The 22371-nt window shown below is 39.0% G+C and overlaps 1 protein-coding gene across 1 annotated transcript in view; it reads right to left on the bottom strand.

Moving 5' to 3' along the window:
* Positions 1–22371, bottom strand: part of LOC134789921 (C-Maf-inducing protein-like) — a 59272-nt gene that overhangs the window by 5304 nt on the left and 31597 nt on the right. Inside the window, exons 3-11 of the mRNA XM_063760616.1 lie at positions 7037–7165; positions 6079–6129; positions 5572–5643; positions 5200–5289; positions 4045–4283; positions 2700–2918; positions 1402–1678; positions 721–819; positions 343–498 (exon numbers count right to left, since the gene is read on the bottom strand). Of these exons, the coding sequence (XP_063616686.1) occupies positions 343–498; positions 721–819; positions 1402–1678; positions 2700–2918; positions 4045–4283; positions 5200–5289; positions 5572–5643; positions 6079–6129; positions 7037–7165 (1332 nt within the window). The remainder of the gene's footprint in view (positions 1–342; positions 499–720; positions 820–1401; positions 1679–2699; positions 2919–4044; positions 4284–5199; positions 5290–5571; positions 5644–6078; positions 6130–7036; positions 7166–22371) is intronic.

The following is a 22371-nucleotide window of genomic DNA, read 5'->3' as shown; positions in this document are numbered from 1 at the left end:
CCAAATTTTAGAAAAGTAACATAGACAAATATATATCTATAGGTAGTCTATAGGTACGTAAGAACTGATATTATCAGAAACCTCGATTTCTGGAAATACGAGATATCCTGTTGCGTAAAGTAAAATAGTTATGTTTATTTATCTAGGGGGCTATTCATAAATTACGTCATTTCAAATTAGGGGGGGGGGGGGTCTGGACATCGGATGATGGTAGCATGACGTAGGAGGAAACGGGGTCATTCGAAGCATGATTTTAAGGAGGGGGGGGGGGGGGGGGGGGGGTCAAAAATCGTCAAAAATCGATGACGTAATTTATGGACAGCCCCTAGGCAGTAAACTAACCAATCTCTGCAGATTATTCTGCCGCTCGCAAAGATCCTTGTAATACTTCTGGCCGAGGTCGGTGCCCTGCAGCGCCGCGATGATCTCCAGCTGCGTCTGCTCGCCGCTCGCCACCTCCCACTCCAGCATGAGGCAGAGAGCTTCTAGGGCTGCAGGCTGTAGCATTATTTATTTGTTAATCCATTGTGTATTAGGTCAACTATAGACCTTTCTTAAGTTGACTGTAGGTAAGTTATAAGGTATATTTTTCAACCAAATATATAAATACATTTTACATGGAAAAAATTACTAAAACCACTGCAGATTAGAAAGTTAATTGGCGATGATGACTTTGGCATAGTATAATGGCAAGGTAGTTAACGTTTAAAATTTACTCACGTGTTCAGTTAAAGCGACTAGAACGAAGTCTGGTAGTTGCTTGCTCATGCTTTGCAGAAAACTTTTTCTCTTTCCGCAGCATTTCAATAAACTACCAACCTGGAATAACATTACAAAAAGTTCAGAAGACAAGTAACTAGTACCTATATACACATACCTAAGTAATGAACTATAACGATATAATACTCAGTAGGCATTGAGAAGGTTGAGAGAATTGTTGTGATTTCGGTGGTAGTATCAACTTCTAAAAAAACTGTAAAAAGGAAATTCTCTCATAAATCTCATAATATGCCGTATTAAATAAGTTCAAAGACGTAAAATTTATTTTCATCACACTCGCTCAGTAAATGTGGAATTGCACGCAGGTTTAGCGGCAGTTATAGAAAAAGCGTTTTCCCTAGGGAGTTATGAAGTTTCTAGTGCCATAATTAACAGTTTTTTGTCTATAAACTTAATTTTTATATCGCAAGTGTGTTGAAAAACATTGTGTCTAACTCGGGGCGTAATAATATTGCAAACTCGAGTGTATAAATCGCTCCGGCAAGCCGTCGCGATTTAACTTACTCTCGTTTGCAATATTTAACTTACGCCCCATGTTGCACAATGTACTATTGTATAAGATTTTCTAAAAGTTTATTTACAGGAAAGGTACTCGAAGCAAAAGTAAAAATGAAAAGTAACCATGTCTCCCCACAGCTGACACAGGTGGTCGTGCGGCAGCGCCAGCACGGGGTCTGCGGGCGAGGCGGCGCGCAGCCACTGGGGCGGGTGCGGGCGCATGGCGCGCGCCGGCGCCGCCGCCACGCTGCCGTGCGCCGCGCAGCGCCCGTCCCGCGCCAGCGCGCGCAGCACGCCCGCCAGCCGCGCCGCCACGCGAGGGCAGCGCAGCGCGCCGCCGCTCAGCGGCACCGGCTGCAGCACGCCGCCCACCACTACTAGCCAGTCTTCGTATTCTGACCTGTACGCGACCAAATGTAAATCGACCATGACAAATATTCATTATTTATTACACACATACAAATTAGTAAGTACATAAGTAATTCTCAAGATACATATTTAGCAATATGACAGACGGACAGACCATAGTCACACCTAGGGAATGCAATCTCGCATCAAGATTGACGATTCGAGATCTCGCACGAAAAATCTGAATCGAGATAGGGTGTTTCGAGATCTCGACTTTGTCAAATCTCGACGAGATCGAGATTTGACAAAGTAATAAAAATGTGTTATTTTGAGCAAAAATCTCTAAAAATTCCGTATATACTACTTAGTAGAGTACCTACGTCATGTTTTATTTTGAAGATCAACAAATTAATCAACATTTAATAAAAAACTACTTTTATTACAAAAAAACAAATAATATGTCTAATTTGCATGTAATTATGAAAAAGTGGTATTAATTATTTTTAAATTTACAAAATTGTAAGCAAAGGCAGTAACATGCTCAGTTGATATTTTTAACAAGCACTCAGCAACTTACAAAAAGATGTAGGGAAAGCGAGCAAAAATCATAAATAATTGTGACTGGGTACGTTAAGTTCGTCCGATTTTTCCGCACAGAGCGCGCCAGAGTGCTTTCATCGTCAGCTAAAGCCGGCCGCATACAATAGCACTGCCTGAACAACAAAGTAATTCACACGGATCAATCTTTCAATCTCGTTCGAGATCTCGAAAATATTAATCAAGATCTCGACCGCGATTGCTAAAATCGAGATTTCCTGTCAACGAGATTGAATCTCGAAAATTCGTGCGAGATCTTGAAATTGCGAGATCGAGATTGCATTCCCTAGTCACACCATAGGGGGGTCATTTTTACCTTTTTGGTATGGAACCGTAAAAACAATAGTTGGACTCGGCATTTGCTATGTTACAGAGTAGCAGTCACAGCGCTGGTTTTCAGTTTCCCCCGATTACGAGACCTTAATATGATAAACTGTACTCTAAGCTGAACAAACACTACAAGAGTAAAATCTTACATGTGTTCCAAGATATCAGCAAAGCACAAGACGTCGTCCTCCGAGTCGTCGCAGCGATGCGGCTCGGGCTGGTCGCGGAAGCGGTCGTCGAGCGCGGCCAGCGCGACGGCCGCGAGGTTGGGCGCCGCGCGCGGGTGCGGGCACGCGGCGCGCCCGCCGTGCGTCACCTCCACGAACCGCCGCACCAGCGACGCGCCCGAGTTGTGGGAGCTTACAGCACTAAAACAAAAAGGTAACTGAATAGTACATTTACGGCGATAAATTAAAACACGACCAAAGGTGTTGTCTTTTTTTTGTTTTCAATCACACCAGACAATATCATCAGTACCTATTCCAAACTCGCACTATCATCAACGATTTTCCTAATTAGATAAGTATCTATCTACTCTAGCAGAGCTGTCCTGAGTTCCTGACAATTTAGACGACGAAGCACAACCATCATAAGTACATATATAATATTACATGTTTCATAATACCGGAATCGTAATGTCCCATTCTCTAAGTAAATAACGTCTTAAATCACTGTAAAATGATGTTGTATGTATGCAAAACAATAATTGACGTCACGGCAACTGAACCTAACTAACCTGCTGCAAAGCCACAATGTTTATTGGACGCCTATTAATAATTTAACCTTTACTGTACACAAATGAGGCTATGAGGCTAATGCTGCACCCAGGTCAGCAATCAGCACAGCACATTTCACGTGTAGCAAATGGGTTAAGCCATTAGAGGCATAAGGGCCTTGAGCCCTTTAATTCGTCAACAGAGAGAGCTATGTCGCTCTTTTATTTGTTCGAATTAGGAATGGAGCATCGTCTACGTCAGTGACGTCAAGAATGGTCCCTAAACTAATAAACTTAGTAAAGTGGAGTGTGATAACTAGACTCGAGTGACTGAAAGTGACGTAGCTACACCGAATGGGCTACCATCAAGTACGTAGATAATTCTTAGTCTAACAAACAGCGTCTGACAGTGAATCATTTTGTTGCGCGTTCTATTCTTCCCTAGTCAATCAGACTATGCCTTACCTTACAACGACTGTTTGGAGCAATCGTGAGCTGAGCGCGCCACTCGCGCCAGTACAATTGAGTGAGATACTTACCACTGCTTTTACATAGTTTCATGGTGCCCCAGAATAACATCTACCAACACATATAGGTACCAAAAATCCAATTCCATAAACATATGTAGCACCTAGTTTACAAGTTTAACTCAGTTTTTTATTCACCAGCTGCAGCAACATTGTTGATGCCATAACGTACGTTTTCGTGAATAACAATAGCACACGCACGTCATGGGTCATAAAACATGTTTTGAAACGCTAGGCCGGCCGGTACGGTACCTAATATAATCTCTGACGAGTCGGCGGGCGTTGGGCGCTCTCGCGAAGTCGACGTTGCGCGTGAGCACGCGACGGACGGGCGGCGCGAGCGCGGGCAGCGGCGCCGCGCGCGGCCGCAGGCGGCACAGCCGCGCCAGCAACGCGCACAGTTCGCTGCTCGCGCAGCGCTCGGCGAGCAGAGGTGCCGCTACCATGCTCGCCTTCTCTGCCCATTGCTCCCACTCGGGACAATCCTTTTTCTGGAACAGTATTTCAAAACATGAGTACTTACTGTCTATGATGCAGATCATTTGCAATTATCCTGAGAAATCTTACATTGGAAGCCGCCCAAGAGCATATCGGCTTATCGGCTATGCTCCTACCTAACCTACTCACAGAACATTAATCGTATAGGTAACGTAACACTAACACGGGAACGAAGCTAGCTATAGCAGTTTTACAATAAAATGATTATTTTAATGTTTTATTGTTCCATATTTTTATGTGCCAGTTTACAACATTCCTATTCTACGCTAGCCCTAAGTACGTATGTACGACCGTATTAGACACTGTGAACTGAGAATTCGTAATTGTAACCGTTAACTGAAATTCGGAAATTGCTGGGTAAAATCCACAGGCGTTTGATTTCTTTGAAAGCATAAAAACTCATGAAAAACTATAAGCCCTCTGCTGGGGTATTCCCCAGGTCAACCACACTAACCACAGGCTGATGATGATAGTGAAATCCGCTAAATTCATACACCTACCTACCTAATCAATCAAATGACAGGTGGCGCCATTCCGTCTACCCACCCAATATTTAATAAAATACGCAGATGTTCCAAATAATTCAGCAGTAGGAGGTCGTAATCGTACATTACTCCTTATTTTATTCAAATTTAATCGATTTGTTTATTTTAAGTAACTATTCACCGGTACGTAAGGTCAGGTAAAGTACAACAATAGAATGCCAAGTCGACAAGTGCGCATAATAGGCTCGCAGTTGCATTTACGTCACTCAGAAGATCGAAACATCACGATAACTTCATATCTGACGCCTACGCAAACGCAAGTTATGGACTGTATAATATATTTGCTCCGTATGGAATAATGGAAAGTTTTATTGGGTGATGTCGAGAGCTCGGAGACATGTGGGGACTACAGACGGTCGCTCACCTCTGACAGCAGGTCGGTCAGTGTCTGCAGAGGCGCGCGCGTCACACTCTCGTCCTGCAAGGGGGTCGTCATCGCGAAATCCACCATGTTCTGGCAAATAACAACTATTTATAGACAACCTTTATATTACACACACTAATAAACTTAATATGTTTTAGTAGACGATACATTTTCAGAATTGCTGCTTTTACACTGTCGGACACAATAGGTAAATACTTAGAGTAGGTAAATAATGTAAAATTTTATCGGGTTGCTAAAATACAATCAGGCAATTTGTAGTTTTCAACAAATGTTTTCTAGATTTACTTGAAGTAGCAAAAACATTCAATATTTGCTTAAAGATAGTTAAAACTTAAACTAACAATTACTAACCTTCAATTCCTTCATAACAACCTCCTTTCGATCACTCTTCGTGAGGATGTTGCGATATCTTATCATATTTCTCTGCAAAGTAAATAAGATTTCGCATCAGTAAGTGCTTTTTTTAAATATTCAATATACTTATACATAACCTGTACTGTACAATGAATTATTACTTAAAACAGCAAAATGTTTTTAATGGTAATTTTTTTTCATGATTTTTTTTATCCTATATCTTCAGGAATGCCAATTTAACTTCTGCGTGGGATAGAGATACGTACGGGCTCACTCCGCGACTTCGTCGCTTTGCTACAGATAGCTAAAAGTACATCTGTTCCACACCAATTTTGGTGGCTAGCCATAAGCCGCGCGTGGCGCTGTCGCCACCTAGCGGCCATATCTGTCCTGATCGTAACAGACGCGTTTTGTTAGAGAGTGAGTCTTCTGTACCTAGTACTGTTATTTATTCTGTGGTAGTATGTACCTCAGGATCAAGGATTATTTTAGTAAAATACTCACTCGCCATACAATGGAGTGATACCACTGGTCCCTCGTGTACGCGTCGCTGGCCTGCAAGCAGTTAACCCTTTAGAGTGTGCAATTAATCGCGACTATTCTTAGCACAAGCCTTTGTTCGAGGTCTCCCTTTAACAGTCTAAAGTGGTCTGATTAGAGGATTGGAATTCCAATCGTGATGTCGCTTTAATGAATAGTTGGGGATTTATGGATGCATCCATTTCGTCTTATCCACCAGAATACTCGTAAAAAATAAAATAAAATTTATATTATATATCTAAATTATAACTTTATAAAATTCTTATACAAATAATTATTCTAATTTCAAAATAATAGATGCTGAATAATATTTACTCAACTCTTCGGTGAGTGTGTTGAGTTAATTATGTTGTTATAGTTTTACTTTTTCATCATATTTTTAAAAATTAAAACCTTGGGCACAAAGGTAACTAGAAAATTTGATATCACAATAAATATCTTTTGAAACACCAGCGGGCACTCTTTAACTACAAATGAACTAAATCCCTTTCCAGAGTGTGCCTACCGTGAAAATCCAAATTGCATTATGGATGGAAAGCACCACGTGATCACCGATCAGCCATCATAGAAAATCACATGTCGGACTCCTCGGCCCGGGCCCGGGCCGGTGTAGCGTGAGTCATCCTTTATTGCCTCTCAGTCGTCTCAGTCACTCTTATATAGTTATAGTATAGAGAGGCAGAAAACTGAAATAACGAATTTTATATTGCCGATTTTCGTGATAGACCCTCTGGATTGTTAGCTTCGCGGGCAGGATTATTATGATAAGAATAGGGCTTGCTTAACCCTATCCCTAAAATAAATAAATAGGTATCTTAAAATAGGTAATCTTACTGTCTAATCAATTGTTAAGTATTTTTTAATCCTCAAATATTTTTTGCCTGCACTAACTATGCTAGAATGTGATCAAGAAAGCTTCTACCTGAAAAAGCAGCGACCCGTGGGGCATGACGATCCTAAGGCAGTACTTCCTAGCGGTGTCCCACCGGGATATGCAGTACACCTCCTGCATGCTGCTGTAGGGCAGCGGCCGCTCTAGCATGCCGGACGGCTGGAACAATCAAATCACTAATTATTAATACTTTCTTGGAAAATCACTATTATTAATACTTTCTAGTGTTACAGGTGGAAAATCATCCTACTTTTGTTTTGTTACTCTTAGTGATCTGATCAACGATTTCGACTTTTCGGCCTTCACACCACAAAAAATATACTTACTTACTCGTATCGTACTTAAAGTACATTACAAAAGTTCTTCATATTAAAAAAAAAATTCAGGAAATGACTACCTTCCAGAATTAAAGGAATTCTTTCCTGTGAAATAGTGATAAGTATAAGAAAGTACTCTCTAGTGCAGTGGTTCCTAACCTTTTCAGTCTGGTCACCCCTATGACTAACTAGGGAACCTGATTTTACCCCTCCTCCCCCCATTTATATTACATATTTTTTTTTTATAACCATTTAGGAAAATGGTAATAAAAAATAAAACGTGAACGTTTTTTGTATTGTTATATTAGGTCAGCTTATTACCCCCGCAAAATACTAGTTTTACCCCCACGGGTGTAATTACCCCCAGGTTAGGAACCACTGCTCTAGTGTCTTTGCAAGAAAGGTCAATTTGTATCAGTTGAATCGTAAAAAATGCTAGTCATACTGCCAAACGTTCTAATTACTTGCAGACGGTAGTACTATTAGTTATTCTGTGCCTGTGGATCAAATATAGGAAGCGGGCTTACGGCGCGGCGTCTAATTCAGCTGTTGGGTCTGCCTCGGTTTTACAGGACTTCTAGGTTATTTGCGGAAGCACGCATGGATGATTTCTACATAATAATTAAGTACCTATGCGCAGTGGCGTAGCTAGCATGGGTGGCACCCGGGGCGGAAATTGTGGGTGTCACCCCAAAATTCAATCAAAATTGTAAAATATGTTTAATATTTTACAATTATAAAATTACGTTTAATATTCCATAGCTCACAATTTACTCCATCGCTTTCATGTTAGATTCCATGAACTCTCAATAGTCCACACCCTGGCGGGTGTTGCCTCTGCGCCCGTTCTATGACACGGGCAAGGACAGCATCCGCTCGGTGTAACCCACATTTCATAAGTGTCATAAGGGTCTACATGTTGGCCTGGGCTCCGCGCACGCCTCCCAAAGGTCCGAGTCATCATTGTCCCGTGAAAGATATACAAATAATTTACGTTAAAAAAAAATTAAAAACTTTTTTGCCAAGTGCGCGATTTCAAAGAGATTCTGTAAAATCCCATTTCACAATGAATTTCAAAAAGTCCAGAGTCACCCAATTACAAATAGTGACATAGCTTCTCAATTACAGAAATAATCACATAATTAAAAAAAACTTTCTGAATAAAAACCTACGAGGCACCAACATATTATTGTTACATACCAGGAACCCCGAGAGATTTTAACCATGCATTTCTGAGGCCAAAATAAGGAAAAAATACTAAAAGAATTTACGTCAATTTCGCCAAAATAAAATAGTTTTTCGATTTTTGTACATAAAATGTAAATGCTATAATTTGTAAAACTGACACCCAAAAATAATTTTTACTTTTTTTTGTCAATTACAGAAATAATCACAATTAAAAAAAAACTTTCCAAATTTGCGAAACTTTCCACATGAGAATTTCTCGTTTTTCGATTTTTTGTACATAGAATGTAAATGCTATAATTTGTAAAACTGTCACCCAAAAATAATTTTTACTTTTTTTTGTCAATTACAGAAATAATCACAATTAAAAAAAAACTTTCCAAATTTGCGAAACTTTCCACATGAGAATTTCTCGTTTTTCGATTTTTTGTACATAGAATGTAAATGCTATAATTTGTAAAACTGTCACCCAAAAATAATTTTAACTTTTTTTGTCAATTACAGAAATAATCACATAATTAAAAAAAACTTTCCAAAGTTGCGAAACTTTCCACATGAGAATTTCTCGGTAACTTCTGAGAATGTTCTCGAGAACGAGAATTTATTTATTTATCGTAGTTTATACCATGAATATTCACGATAGTTTAGGTGTAGTATCCGACTTTTGGTCTACCGCTTCCGGTCAGAAAAATGTATGACGGCCCGGCCAAACGGTCAGACCTAGGTGGGGGGTGCTCGACCAGATGTCATATTGACGCCGCCATGTTTTTTTTTTTCAATATGGCCGACTATTTTTTTAATTTTTTCAAGTTTGCACTAGCGCGCTGAAATTTTGGCCACGGAATCTCGGGATCCCCTAAATACCTATCAAAATATGTTTTTTTTTTTTGAAAAATGCTACAATTGCGGGAAAACTGGCCACTTTTATTTTGTATGGCAACTTTTAAACGGTGCGTGATAGGTGGGGGGTGCTCGACCAAATGTCATAGAGGGCCCCGAGACAAAACAAACTACATTAAAAAAAATGGCCGACTTTTTTTTTATTTTTTTCAAGTTGGTGCGAGCGCGCTGAGATTTGGCATGGCGGGAGATAGAGGCCTCTAGATTCCTATGTCAAAAAAAAGTTTTTTGGAAAAAATCCAAGATGGCGGAACAATAATTTCCATGTTCTGAGAACATTCTCGAGAACATTTCCGCTTTTTGGGAATGTTCTGCAATTTGTACATTGCTATGCTGGTGCTACTGGACTATGAAACTAGGCGAATTCCAAAACAGTTTATAGGACATTTTAGTCTTTAAATATGATCAGGAATATTCTGTCCAAATCTCTCGGGTTCCTCGTGGGCATGTTGTATATTATTTCCTTAATGGCGGTTGTGCAATCTGCCACAGTTTTACGAATTTTTATAGATGGCACTACTGATGTTCACGGTCGGGTGTCACCCCCCAAATGGGTGACACCCGGGGCGGGCCGCCCCCGCCGCCCCCCCTAGCTACGCCACTGCCTATGCGAAAACGCACAAGTTCACGAAATCGACAAGAGGCTTGTAGCCGCTTTTAGCATTGGATTACATTGCATGTCCGAATGCTACCGGTGTGAAAAATAAACTAAACTAAATATGTTTATATATTTTGTCATATTAACATAGTGATAACTTACCACTGATAAGTAAAATTGTGACCTATGGATCTGTGTTTTCCGAAATATAAAATATAGAGTTGTATATTTCTATCTAAGTTTTTTCAATATTATACTTTTATTTTATGTTAAAATTATTAAATTATCAATTATTTGCATGTCGTGTCTTCGACTGAATACATGTAAAACCTTTTCTGTTATCAGCTTGTAACATACGTATTCTGGCAAATAAAGAAATTCTATTTTCTATTCTACGGTTTTGGATAAAAGTCCCCATAATTGTGGGTATATTGGGACATGGCGAATCGGCCATATCGAATCTGTCGATATCAAGAGATACCTACCTGCCTTATAACTTAATAAAGCCTGCGTAGATAGATAGCGCCATGTGTGGCAGGCTTTATAACCGACTAGGCAATGTTATTTTATTTATTCGTAACAATGTTGTATTTGTAATAAATAGCATAAAAAATTACATTTGTTCATTATCAAATAATGAACTCAATTAAGCTAATTAAGTCGTGAAATCAAATAGCGATCATTATCCTCATAAATGTCATTCGGCAACAAGCCCACGAAACAAATCGTTGACTGTTGAATCAAATCGAGGGCGGAGTGAGATTGGCCCATGTAGGTTAAGGGGCATCGTTTATAGAGGACGAAGCGTGACGTCGCGGAGCAACGCCCGAGGCCCGTGACGTCAGCACTCCCGGCCGCGCCCCCCGAACGCCCCTCTCCGACTGAACCTCGACCTCCCTGAACAACGACATCTAGCCTAGCGCCGTAATTTCTTTGTTTACCGAGTTTTAATCTTAAGCCAACTAGCATAAGTAACGTAGACTGGACTGAAGCATCGGATCAGTAAGCGATAGCAACTTAACCTTGTCCAGCATTCCCAACGCTCGCAGGGATCAGAGCAATTGGCAATTGTTTGTAATAACACCTGTAAACCAACCCTTATTATAGCAAAATAAATTGATTGATTGATTGATTGATTGGTTGAATGCCGAAGTATTAGAGATAACCTGTCACAGATATTACAATTCTCCAGATGATTCTCGTTTTGGTTTTATTGAGACGAATGCCAGGTGAGCGATCTGAAAAATAGACCTGTAAGTACTGGTACTGACTATAGTTGCTATATCCCATCTTTAAAACGTGCGTCATCATTTTGCTGCACATGATCTTATCAGATCCGATATATTTACGAATTACATTCGCAAAGGTTGCAAGCAGAAACAACACACAAAACACACTTTAGAAATATAATTTTAACGTGCCTAACAATAAACAGATACTATTTGATTGCATGTAACGTGAAGCACGTGAGTGTTGGCACAACTGTTGATGTTTCTTTATCTTTGCAACGTGTAAGCTTTTGCGTAACAAAATTTCTAGGGAAATCTTATCCCATGTTGTTTAAAAAATCCATTGACGTCAGTTGGTTTGTGTACCTATATCCGTATTTATATATTATATATATATCTGTTGATGACCCTGGAGTGCAAGACACATAAGGAAAGAAAGATAAATCTTTCATGCGATCCTCATAGAAACTCATAACTCATAGAAACATTGACGTATTATATCTATGGACTGGCCTTACGGGCACTAAAAATGGTACTAGTTCAGCGGTGTGACGTGTGACTCACCAATTCGAGCCAATCGCGCAGCCTAACGCAGCTAGTTGCGAAAATAGCGCGCGTGATGCGAACTCATCAACCAATCGCGTGCGTGATGCGAACTCATCAACAAATCGCGTTGTAGTGGTGTCACACCGCTGTACTGGCCCCATTCTTATTGCCCGTAAGGCCAGTCCTGAGATTTTATACGTCAATGCATAGAAAATGCAAATATAACAAAATGTAAGTATTAGAACTGTCCCCCAAATTTGATTATAATTTGCAGATCAACCAAAATGATTAACGACATCAAAATGGAGAAAAAAGTAACTAAAGTCTCATAACTGAACGATTTCTATATTTTAGAAGTTGACACCGAGTTCACATACCTATAATTATACCTTATACATAAGTGCAATTAAAAACATAACAAAGGAAATGAAATATTACTGAAATTTTAAGTAACAATTAAACACACAAAGACGACATAATATTGGTTACTTTAGTTATATTCATTATGTCATACACTTCAACGAGGTGCTGAATATCTTACAAGATGTAATAGAGTGCCTATTATGACGATATATATTGTATACTCGAGCATTACACGGTATAAGCATACAAGTTATTGAAAAGAACACTGCTGCGGGAAATATCCAAGTGTTTACGTGATCGAAGAAAGCTCGTGGGGATTTCCTCTGCAATTACCACTATATTATCACAAAAGTCATTCTGGGCTCAAGCCATCATCAGTCCATGAAGTTTATCTTTTATCTAAGGTAAACAAAAATTACATCTTATGAGCTGGTTTTCATTTAATAAACACCCAGGGGGCGATTTTTGAATTTCGATTGCTCGATTTCGGGTCTCGAAAATCGGTGGAAAACGGCAAAATGCTAATTTTTGAAAAAACGAGCAATAGTTTGGAATCAATTGGTATTGACCACTCGTTTTAAATTCGGATGGAGATATTAATGATATTATTGAACGAAATACACGAAATCGAGCGGTCGAAATTAAATAATCGGCTTCCAGGAGGATAATAACGTCAAAACGTCACTCTTAGAAATAACTGAGCCAAAATCCCCGATGGTAATTTGATGATTTTTCCTGGTTATGTGGTTTATAGTAGGAAATACATAATTGTAATGAACGATCATAGGTACCTGTGACGTTTCTATATTAACTGAAGTAATAAAGACATCCAATCTATCTAGTACTAGTAGATAAGTTTCGCGACCACAATCGAGGTTTGAGTTATACAAATAGTTACAATGAGGCAAGTTGTATAAAATTTCAATAGTCATAGGCTAAAATATCGAGAAGTGATCTTAAACAAACGTTATATATATAGTGTGTACAGATGTTATAGTTGAATCATCGAGAGCGTGGAATTGCATATGTAGTAGTATTGTTTGTTTACAGGCATTCTATATTTGAATTTTCTATTTTCTTGTACTATCAGCATACAACCACTACAAATGCAATTCCATCTTCTCGATAATTCAACTATATACACAAGTTATAAAGCCTGACCAGGAATATGATCATTGTCAAGAGGGCGCTGTTATTCTCATGTATACGGTGACAGTTCAGTACAGTATGAAACATTTAGTTTCAGTGAAATTCTGCTACAAGGCGCGTGATCATATATTCCTGTAGGCTTTAGATAAATATTTATGAAGTATTTATACTAAACGGAATGCTTGAATGCACTGAAAAGTTCGGCAAGCAACCACATAAGGTGATTTTTTTTAATTTGGATAAAAAAAAAATCCTACAAAAAATAATCATTTGCACAATTCTGTAAAAAATATACATAATATTTTTTTTTCATTTTCATCAAGCATCATTTTCCTATTTTTTCTTTCGTCGGTTAATAAATAGGTTACGTGCCGATGTAATTATGACTTGCCCGAGTGTGCATGACCTCTAATCTGTTACGATATGTTATGTATCTGGTCGTAGAAAAAAGGCAATTACATCATTTATTACACTAACAGCTGCGTTTAACCTTAATCACACGTACCTACCTACTGGTAAATGATGGAAGGGTCAGTAGTGACTGTTATTCGGAAATGTACAATATAATACCAGTTCATTTTAAATAAGTATCAGTGCTCAATCATGCTCTCACAGATAAACTTACTGACATGGAAATCAAATTCATGGATTGTGTAAAGTATGTTTGTGTGTGTGTGTGTGTGTGTGTGTGTGTGTGTGTGTGTGTGTGTGTGTGTGTGTGTGTGTGTGTGTAAGAAGATGGCGGTGTACGGCGCCATATGTGTTGTGGTAATTGAATTTGAGGGATATATTTAAAAATTTAATTAACTGTGTGAGGTGTGCAATAAAATATGAGGGAGACAACGGGCGACCCCCGCGCGGGCATGCAGCTTTCTCGCGCAGAGAATTTCAATCGCAATCCACGCGGGAACGCTGAATCGTTTAACAAAAAAAAAATTAACTCCCTTGCGGCGGTATGGCGGCCATTTGGAACCGTCCGAAGAGTATGGCATGGTGATGTCCATGAATGGCTGCTCGACGATGATCACCTGTGCAAAAATTAGCTTGGCACAAATGGTTGAATTGTTTTTTTTTAATTAATGTGTTCGCCTCAGTATGGCGGGCTGTAAGTCACACCGGAGAAGTATGGCATTACGCTACCGCCTACTTCTTTTTTATGGACTATCGGAAAATACGAGGATTTTTGTGGAACAAATCGTTCGACACTCGTATTTTATCCGACACGTTCGACTAACGCCCACGCGATTGGGCCGCCGGTACCAGCGCTATGACCATCATTTTTCTTTCCTTCATTACATGCTTAGACCCCTGACGAACCGCCATACTGGTACAAATGACCCAGTAAAATGTGTCACTATCTCCCGGTCTATTATTGAATGTCATATTCTTCAAATAAAAATGTTAGATGCTCGTGGCTATTTAAATTTGTGGGGATGTGTAAAAGATATGGTGTACCAAACCAAACGGAATGTGAAACTGCGGACGAAATGAGACAAAGGCTAATTGGTGCTTTCTGCGGAGGATAAATGACGAAGAGCATACACTATATCGCATGTGCATCGACATACTCGGGTACGGGCTGCGGCGGCGTTGTAATACACGGAGGTACATTTGAACACCGTATGTGAAAAGAAGATAGTATTAAATATTGGAAAAAAGTAATTATCTAAGAAAGTAATAAAATTGTTTGTAATATTTTTGCATGCATTTGATTTATTTGACATTTATGCGTCATTCATACATCATTGCGATACTGTCAACGATCGGAAAAAAGTGTAAAGTCCCGAGCTTTCCCGACGGAGATCCTTAATCTAGCCGTCATGTGCACATGCTATAGGGTTATCACCACAGTTAAAAAGTAGTATTTTTGCAATTTTTATTTTTTACTCAATTAACGATTCTTACCATTACCAATAGTCTCTGTTTTAATTTATTTAGTTTATACATAATTTTAATAATAGTTTGAATAAAAGTTGGAATCGTCTCTGTATCACTTAAACGACCTAATACTTCCGGGAAGGATCGTCGTGCCTTTCCACCCTGTATATATATATATATAAAAAAAGTACATATACATTATAGTTATTTTCAAAAATCTTTATCAGGCCATTTTAAGTTTTGGTTATCTTTTATGTACATAGGTACACAATAAAGATATAACCAAGAAAAAAATGCGTTATTAATATCCTCTGTTTCTCGGGGCATCTTATTAATCACGTTTGGCGTTAAAATATAATAATTAATAGTGAAATAGTGCTAACCACCTATTGTTATTGTTAATCTGTATTTACAGGTGAGAACCTTTAATTGGCTTTTTTATCATATATGTAAAACCTAAGTATATATATCTATAATAACTGCTGTTGGATCTCCGAATAATAATAGATAAATAAATAAATAAATGAATATGCATGTCTTTGAAGAATACAGGGTAGCTAAATAATCCAAATTGAGGATATCCGTTCCTATCGATGAACATCTCCGTCTAGTCGACCCGCCACCGACCCGCCGACCTCTGACATTCGGCTGCATCGCACACGCCGCGTCGCGTCGCGCCGCATCAGACGCTCTGCGGATAATCTTGCGAGTGCAGACGTTCCGCGCCACTGTCTTTTGTTAATTAGTCCGCTGTCAGGCGAACTCACAGTCAACAACTTATGAAGATACTGACGATTAATGAATTTTGAATTAGGTTCTTGGTTAATTAATAGAGAGTAACGAAAACAGACCGCGCTTGACATGACTTGCGTTGTTGTACCTGATACAATACTTAAAGTCGCACTTGATGTGGAGTCGCGCGTGACAAAGCAAGTCATGCTCTGCAATGTAAACCTATTTTTATTATCCATCGGATAAGTTGGTTACTAGCCGTACAGGATTTTAGGCATAAAACATACCATAAATAGTACCAAAAATACGGAGTCCTTTGCGCCTAATACAGAGAGCTTAGCTCCATGAAGTACTGCTGATGGTTACATGCTTGTAACCATTGAGTTATTATTACTATAGAGAAGCTATACTAAACAATGAAATTGTCGCAATCGCAGCCTGTACCACGCGACCATAACGTCGAAAGGTAAGCGCCGTAAAAATTCATGGCGCTTACGCGTTTAGGTGGAGAGATTCACGCTCTGCTTCTATGTTTTGTTGTCAACACTACAGCAACTCATGGCGCAAAATACTGGTTTTTGTGCCGGTTCTAAACTGAATCATTTAATTCTGCAAGTGACATAAACAGTTAAAACATACATTAAGTACCCGAGGACGCCACGAATGACGTGTTCATTGTACACACTGGAAACGCCTGAATCTTAAGCAACAGCGCCCGAAGTATCGTCGCCTATTTTTGAAAGGCTATATTCGTTTCGTCTATGTTGAGATGCAAATATCAGAGTTTCAGTGCGAATGACGTCAAGTAGTGTTTTGATCAACAAAATCCATTTAGGCAGGTGGTGTAAACAATTAGGTAGGTACTTTCGGTCGTGAGCGCTCGCTTAGGTACTGCGTGAGATGACAGATCCAGCAATACAGAGAGTTTAAACAGCTGAATGTGAAACTCTGAAAACTAACCAGAGCGATGTTTCATGTTCGGTGGCATGATTACGAGCCATAAATGTCGCCAGCCAGATAATAGAAAATCACTAACCTTATAAAACAAAGTCCCCCGCCGCGTCGGTCTGTTTGTGTGTTTGTATGTTCGCGATAAACTCAAAAACTACTGAACGGATTTTCATGCGGTTTTCACCTATCAATAGAGTGATTCTTGAGGAAGGTTCAGGTGTATTAGTTAACCCGTGCGAAGCCGGGGCGGGTCGCTAGTAGTTATAATACATGTATAATAGATCCTTCCACTAACTAGGCATGTCACCCTAATGACAATGAGAATTTGACCTAAAAAATAATACCTATTTTAAGCTGGCTAGAAGTCCCATTTTTAAATAATCCATTATACCTATCATCGTCAAATAATGCAGCACAGTGCATTTCTTGGCAATACTAAACGATAGGTGCGTCCGACCAATCCAACTGTAGGTACCGCTACCACCAGTTTGACTGCTAAGGCGCTACGATTAAACAATATTTTATAAACCATCAAAAAGTTACACTCGTTGTTGATATGATTTTTAACTAACATCTTTCAGTGAATTTCAGCACTGTTTCAAGCCCAATGTTAATTTTGATGATTATAAATATACTGAATTTGCTACGTCCTTAATATAGCGTTTGCAGTAGTACTAGTACCTACCAACATTTCAAAAACTCATTACAACTGATGTAATGAAAAATAGGGTTTCCCGTGACGAACACCTAGTTATATTTCTACAATCATATCATCGGACGTACTTAATACAAATTATTGGCTATCTTTTTATGTAAGTAAGTAAATATGTAGCTAGTTAGTTAGTGTAGAAATTTCGATGTCCGGGTGCTGTTTAAATGATGTGGTTTGTGAAATCAGTGACGCACGTATGCCACACAATCCCCCTTATCTACAGAACAGATTGACCTCGTTGTGCGGTTCACGATAAACCCACAATCGGCTAATTTAGTTAACAAACGTCATAATAACGTCATAATGCCGCTAATGAGCGACAGTTCACTTACTTTTGGGGAGGCAAAGGTTAGTCAATTTAACGGGTTCGGTATAAATTTTGACATGAAAATAGGCATTTATTTAAAGGTGTACCGTAAAATGGGGTGAGTAGGGTTCGCGGGGAGAGTTGGGTTATGAATGGGGAGAGAAGGGATGAAAAGGGGGGTGAGATGGGATTTTAAGGCTTTTTCTGTTTAAAGTTGTATCGTAAAATGGGGTGAGTAGGGTTCGCGGGGAGAGTTGGGTTATGAATGGGGAGAGAAGGGATGAAAGGGGGGTGAGATGGGATTTTAAGGCTACTGCTACAAAAATAATGTATTCCAATTTAAAATCGAGCTATAGTAATACTCATAATAAAAAAAAAATCGATCCAACAATCTTCCAAAATCACCTTTGTATGAAAACCCAATTCACCCCAAATACGAGGGACTACGGGGTGAGGTGGGATTTCCTGTTTATCGTCAAAGTTATGAAATGGAACTACCCAAAATAAAATAAAAACCGGCCAAGTGCGAGTCGGACTCGCACACACACGAAGGGTTCCGTACCATTATCTATAAAAACGGTCACCCATCCAAGTACTGACCCCGCCCGGCGTTGCTTAACTTCGGTCATAAATCACGTTTGTTGTATGGGAGCCCCACTTAAATCTTTATTTTATTCTGTTTTTAGTATTTGTTGTTATAGCGGCAACAGAAATACATCATCTGTGAAAATTTCAACTGCCTAGCTATCATGGTTCATGAGATACAGCCTGGTGACAGACGGACGGACGGACGGACAGCGGAGTCTTAGTAATAGGGTCCCGTTTTTACCCTTTGGGTACGGAACCCTAAAAACTAAAATACAAACGTCCGGAACACTTATTATATACACCATTCAGTTTGCATATGTAAAAATAAAATGTTATCGAGGTTTGAATGTCAGTTTTGCACCTACTCACCCCATTTTACGGTACCATGACTCACTTGACGAGTTGGAAATATAATTTGGATTATTTGGTAGTTTTTCATGTAATGCTATGAGTAAATATATTTTAATTTACCAAACATTTAAGAGAATTGACATATTTTTAGGGTAGGTAAACCAGTCAAAATTAATATTAATAGGATAAGAGAGGTTTTTTGTGGTCCGTTTGGTTAAAAATAGTTTTTGATGTAGTAAATAAAGGACATACTTGAAGCAAATGTTTTTTTATGGTTACTTAAAGTTTATAAATGTTAATAAACACACTAAAAACAATCATCATTGACCGATTTAGAATTAGTGTCCGACCGAAACATGTTTTTTTGCCGAAACCGAAACCGAAACCGAATGTTCGGCTTGGGCTCTAGTTTCGGCCGAAACCGAAACCGAAACCGAACCTTTTGTAGATTTGTTAAAATCGTTGAAAAAATGTCATAAAACCGCTTTTACACACATATTATGGGGCTGTCAACACCCAATGTCCTTGAAATTGATGTTACTTAAGTTTTTTAAGAAAATTACTAGAGTTAGACCAAGATAATTCTGGAACGATTTTTATAACACACGCAGTGCAAGTGTTATTTTAACGTCAAAACTTCTATTAAGTTATGACGTATAAATAACATTTGCACTAGTTGCGCTGCTATCAAAATCATTGTAGAATTTTCTTGGTCTAACTCTATTCATTCACCAGTCAAACTAACATCAACTAAAAAACCTAAAAAACTAAAAACCATAAACGCGAGCGCAGCGAGCGCGAAATTTTTTGTTGACAAATATCGCAAGGCCGGGTACCGATCTTCAACTGGGCCTAATAGTCCGAAGTTCCCAGTCAGGCGAACTTTCATGCGAAGTTAAAGCCGTGCTTCAGGCTTCAGGATAAGTAGTTGAGCACAGACTCCAACCAATGTCCATTGTATTAAAACGCGAGACCGCAGGCCGAGCATGGCGCAGCGAGGCTAAATGCTAAGCTGATGTAGATGACATGTGGAATACAAACCAATGGTAAATTGAGGCAAAAAGTGAGGCTAACTAAGGTCGAGCATTCGTATGATAAACTGTACTAGGGACACTTTTAAGAGTTTTTTCTTCGTTTTAATCAATTGTCAGCTGTTCAGCCTCGCAAAATATAAACTATTGAGAAAATCAACTTTGCAGCACTAGTTGAGCGTAGCCTTTAGCCTCGCTTAAAATTTGCCATTAGAGGTATGTAGGAAAATGACTGAATAAGTGAGTGAATAAGAGCGAAAAAGACATCGTTCGACTCGGGCCGACCTGATACTAGGGGCCCCGACATGCTTAATCCGGCCCTGCTTAAAATCACCATTAAACGGTTCTAATGTCGTGAGTACTCGTGAGGAAGCCGGACTAGTCCCGATAAGGCCTAGTTTACTCTCTGGGTTAGAATATCAGTCTGATGGCAGTCGCTTTCGTAAAAACTAGTGCCTAAGCCAATTCTTGGGATTAGTTGTCAATTGGACCCCAGGCTCCCATTCCCATTGCCACGACTCGGCAAAAATTCCGGTATCACGCGAGGAAGATGATGAGTTTTCTTATTATTCTCTTGCCTCGGGCCCATCAGTAACATGCGACAGTGCTATCTCATTCACTCCGATACAATTAGACAGTGTGCGCGTTATAGGTATTGACAGCCTCTTAAGACTGCGTCGACCGTCCAGTGGAACGTCGACCGGAATTGTATTTTATAATAAACCAATTAATTTCTGTACCTATACATGAATCAGTATATGTAGGTATTCATATTGTTGTCCTACTTATTCCCCAACTTTTGGTCTTTGTCCGAAGTACCATTTCGTAAGTTTCGGCCCGGCCGAAAGGTTCGGCCGGTTTTTGGCCGAAACCGAAACTCCAGTGGAAACATGATTTTTTGGCCGAAACTGGCCGAAACCGAAACCGAAACCGAACCTTCGGTCGGGCACTATTTAGAATAAACATTTTTGGGAACAATAGGTGGTTTGGTTTTACGAGGTGACCCCAAACCGTACCTTATTTTTAGGTGTATTAAATAATTATTGGCATCATTGCCATGATTGCCATGTGACGAATAACAATCATTAGAATTAAAAAATATGTGATTATTGTCAAAAAACTTAAATATTTAAGCTTTTAAATTTGAATAAACAATATAAAATACTTTTGAATTCAAGGGGACTTTTCCAAATGGATAACCATGCATGTAACGAGATCACAATTAATCAAAAATTTACACAAATTCTCAGTGAATAAAAAAAGGACTGCAAAATAATGTACTAAAATCAGTAAATAGAGTTTTGAACATTAGAAACTCAATATTACTTAATAAAATATTTCTTATTAATCGCATATAAAATAAATAAGTATTGATAAAGTCACGGTAAAAACTATACAGTGTGTTACCGGCCTGCGGGCTTTTATTAAAACTGGTAATAATATGATCCATTAGCAGTTGTTTGCGTGTATTAGCAAATCATAATTATGTAAATTAACTGCTCAATTAAATTTCCAAATTTCGCACACGCAATGTAGTGGGTGTGCTGCGTAATTGTCGTTACTCATATCGCTAACGCACGTGGTACAAGGCATGTCGTGGTACGAGGGTAAAAAACTGTAACAACTATCGTAAAATTATTGGCGTCCTTATCATTGGGTTCATTTATGGAGGTTTTAATACATAATTAAAGAGTTTTTTTGTCAACTTTGACATGACAATTTCAAAAGTCGTCAACACGTCGGGTTGTCAAAACAAACCAAAAAATATTAGAAAAACTGGTATTAGCCGTTCTTTAAAATATGTTACAATGCTCGAGAGTTGTTGATACACGTGGAACTGCAGCTCAAGGCTTGAGGCTTTGTAGGAAACACTTCCCAAATCGACGACATCCACACAATGCTCGATTGATAACAGCGGCTTTTCAGCGAGTTCGTGAGAATATGCCAATCGCCCCTGGTCAGCCTGAAAGGGCCATGCACGGGATCATGCCAGTGCAAGTTGAGGAAAGGATTCTCGAGCACTTCAGACAGGTACCAAACCAACGTCAAGTACTCGTATTATGTGGGGTTAATGTATTATTTTATTAAAATGTGGAGTTTGTATTTAAGTTTAATTTAGTTGGTAGTAAAGTCTTTATCAATGAGACCAGAGTGGCTTTAATTTGGTGTAGTTATCTTAAGTTCATCTTGAAATAAACTTCGTAATAAACAAAGTATGAAGAGCTGTCATTAGCACTTACTTGTCAATTTACTGCGCTGTACATTGCGGGCAATTAAAATTTTGTTAGAAAGTTAACGAAATCTGAAATATAGTTTATTAATTAAATTAATGTCATGGTTACATTATAGATATACGATATTTTAACCTCCCTTAAAAAAAGCCCGGGTCCTGGTAACACACTGTATACATGTCGGAGCGTGACTCCAGAAGGACGTATTGCAGCGTTACAGTTCATAATTTTAGACGCCTGTATAAAATCGATTAGCAATGTTGAGCTACGTATTACTTGTAACGAAATAAATAAAGT

This window comes from Cydia splendana, chromosome 4, assembly GCF_910591565.1.
Source record: "Cydia splendana chromosome 4, ilCydSple1.2, whole genome shotgun sequence".
NCBI lineage: Eukaryota > Metazoa > Arthropoda > Insecta > Lepidoptera > Tortricidae > Cydia > Cydia splendana.
Note: the sequence above shows the minus strand (reverse complement) of the source record. Positions and strands in the feature narration are given on the sequence as shown.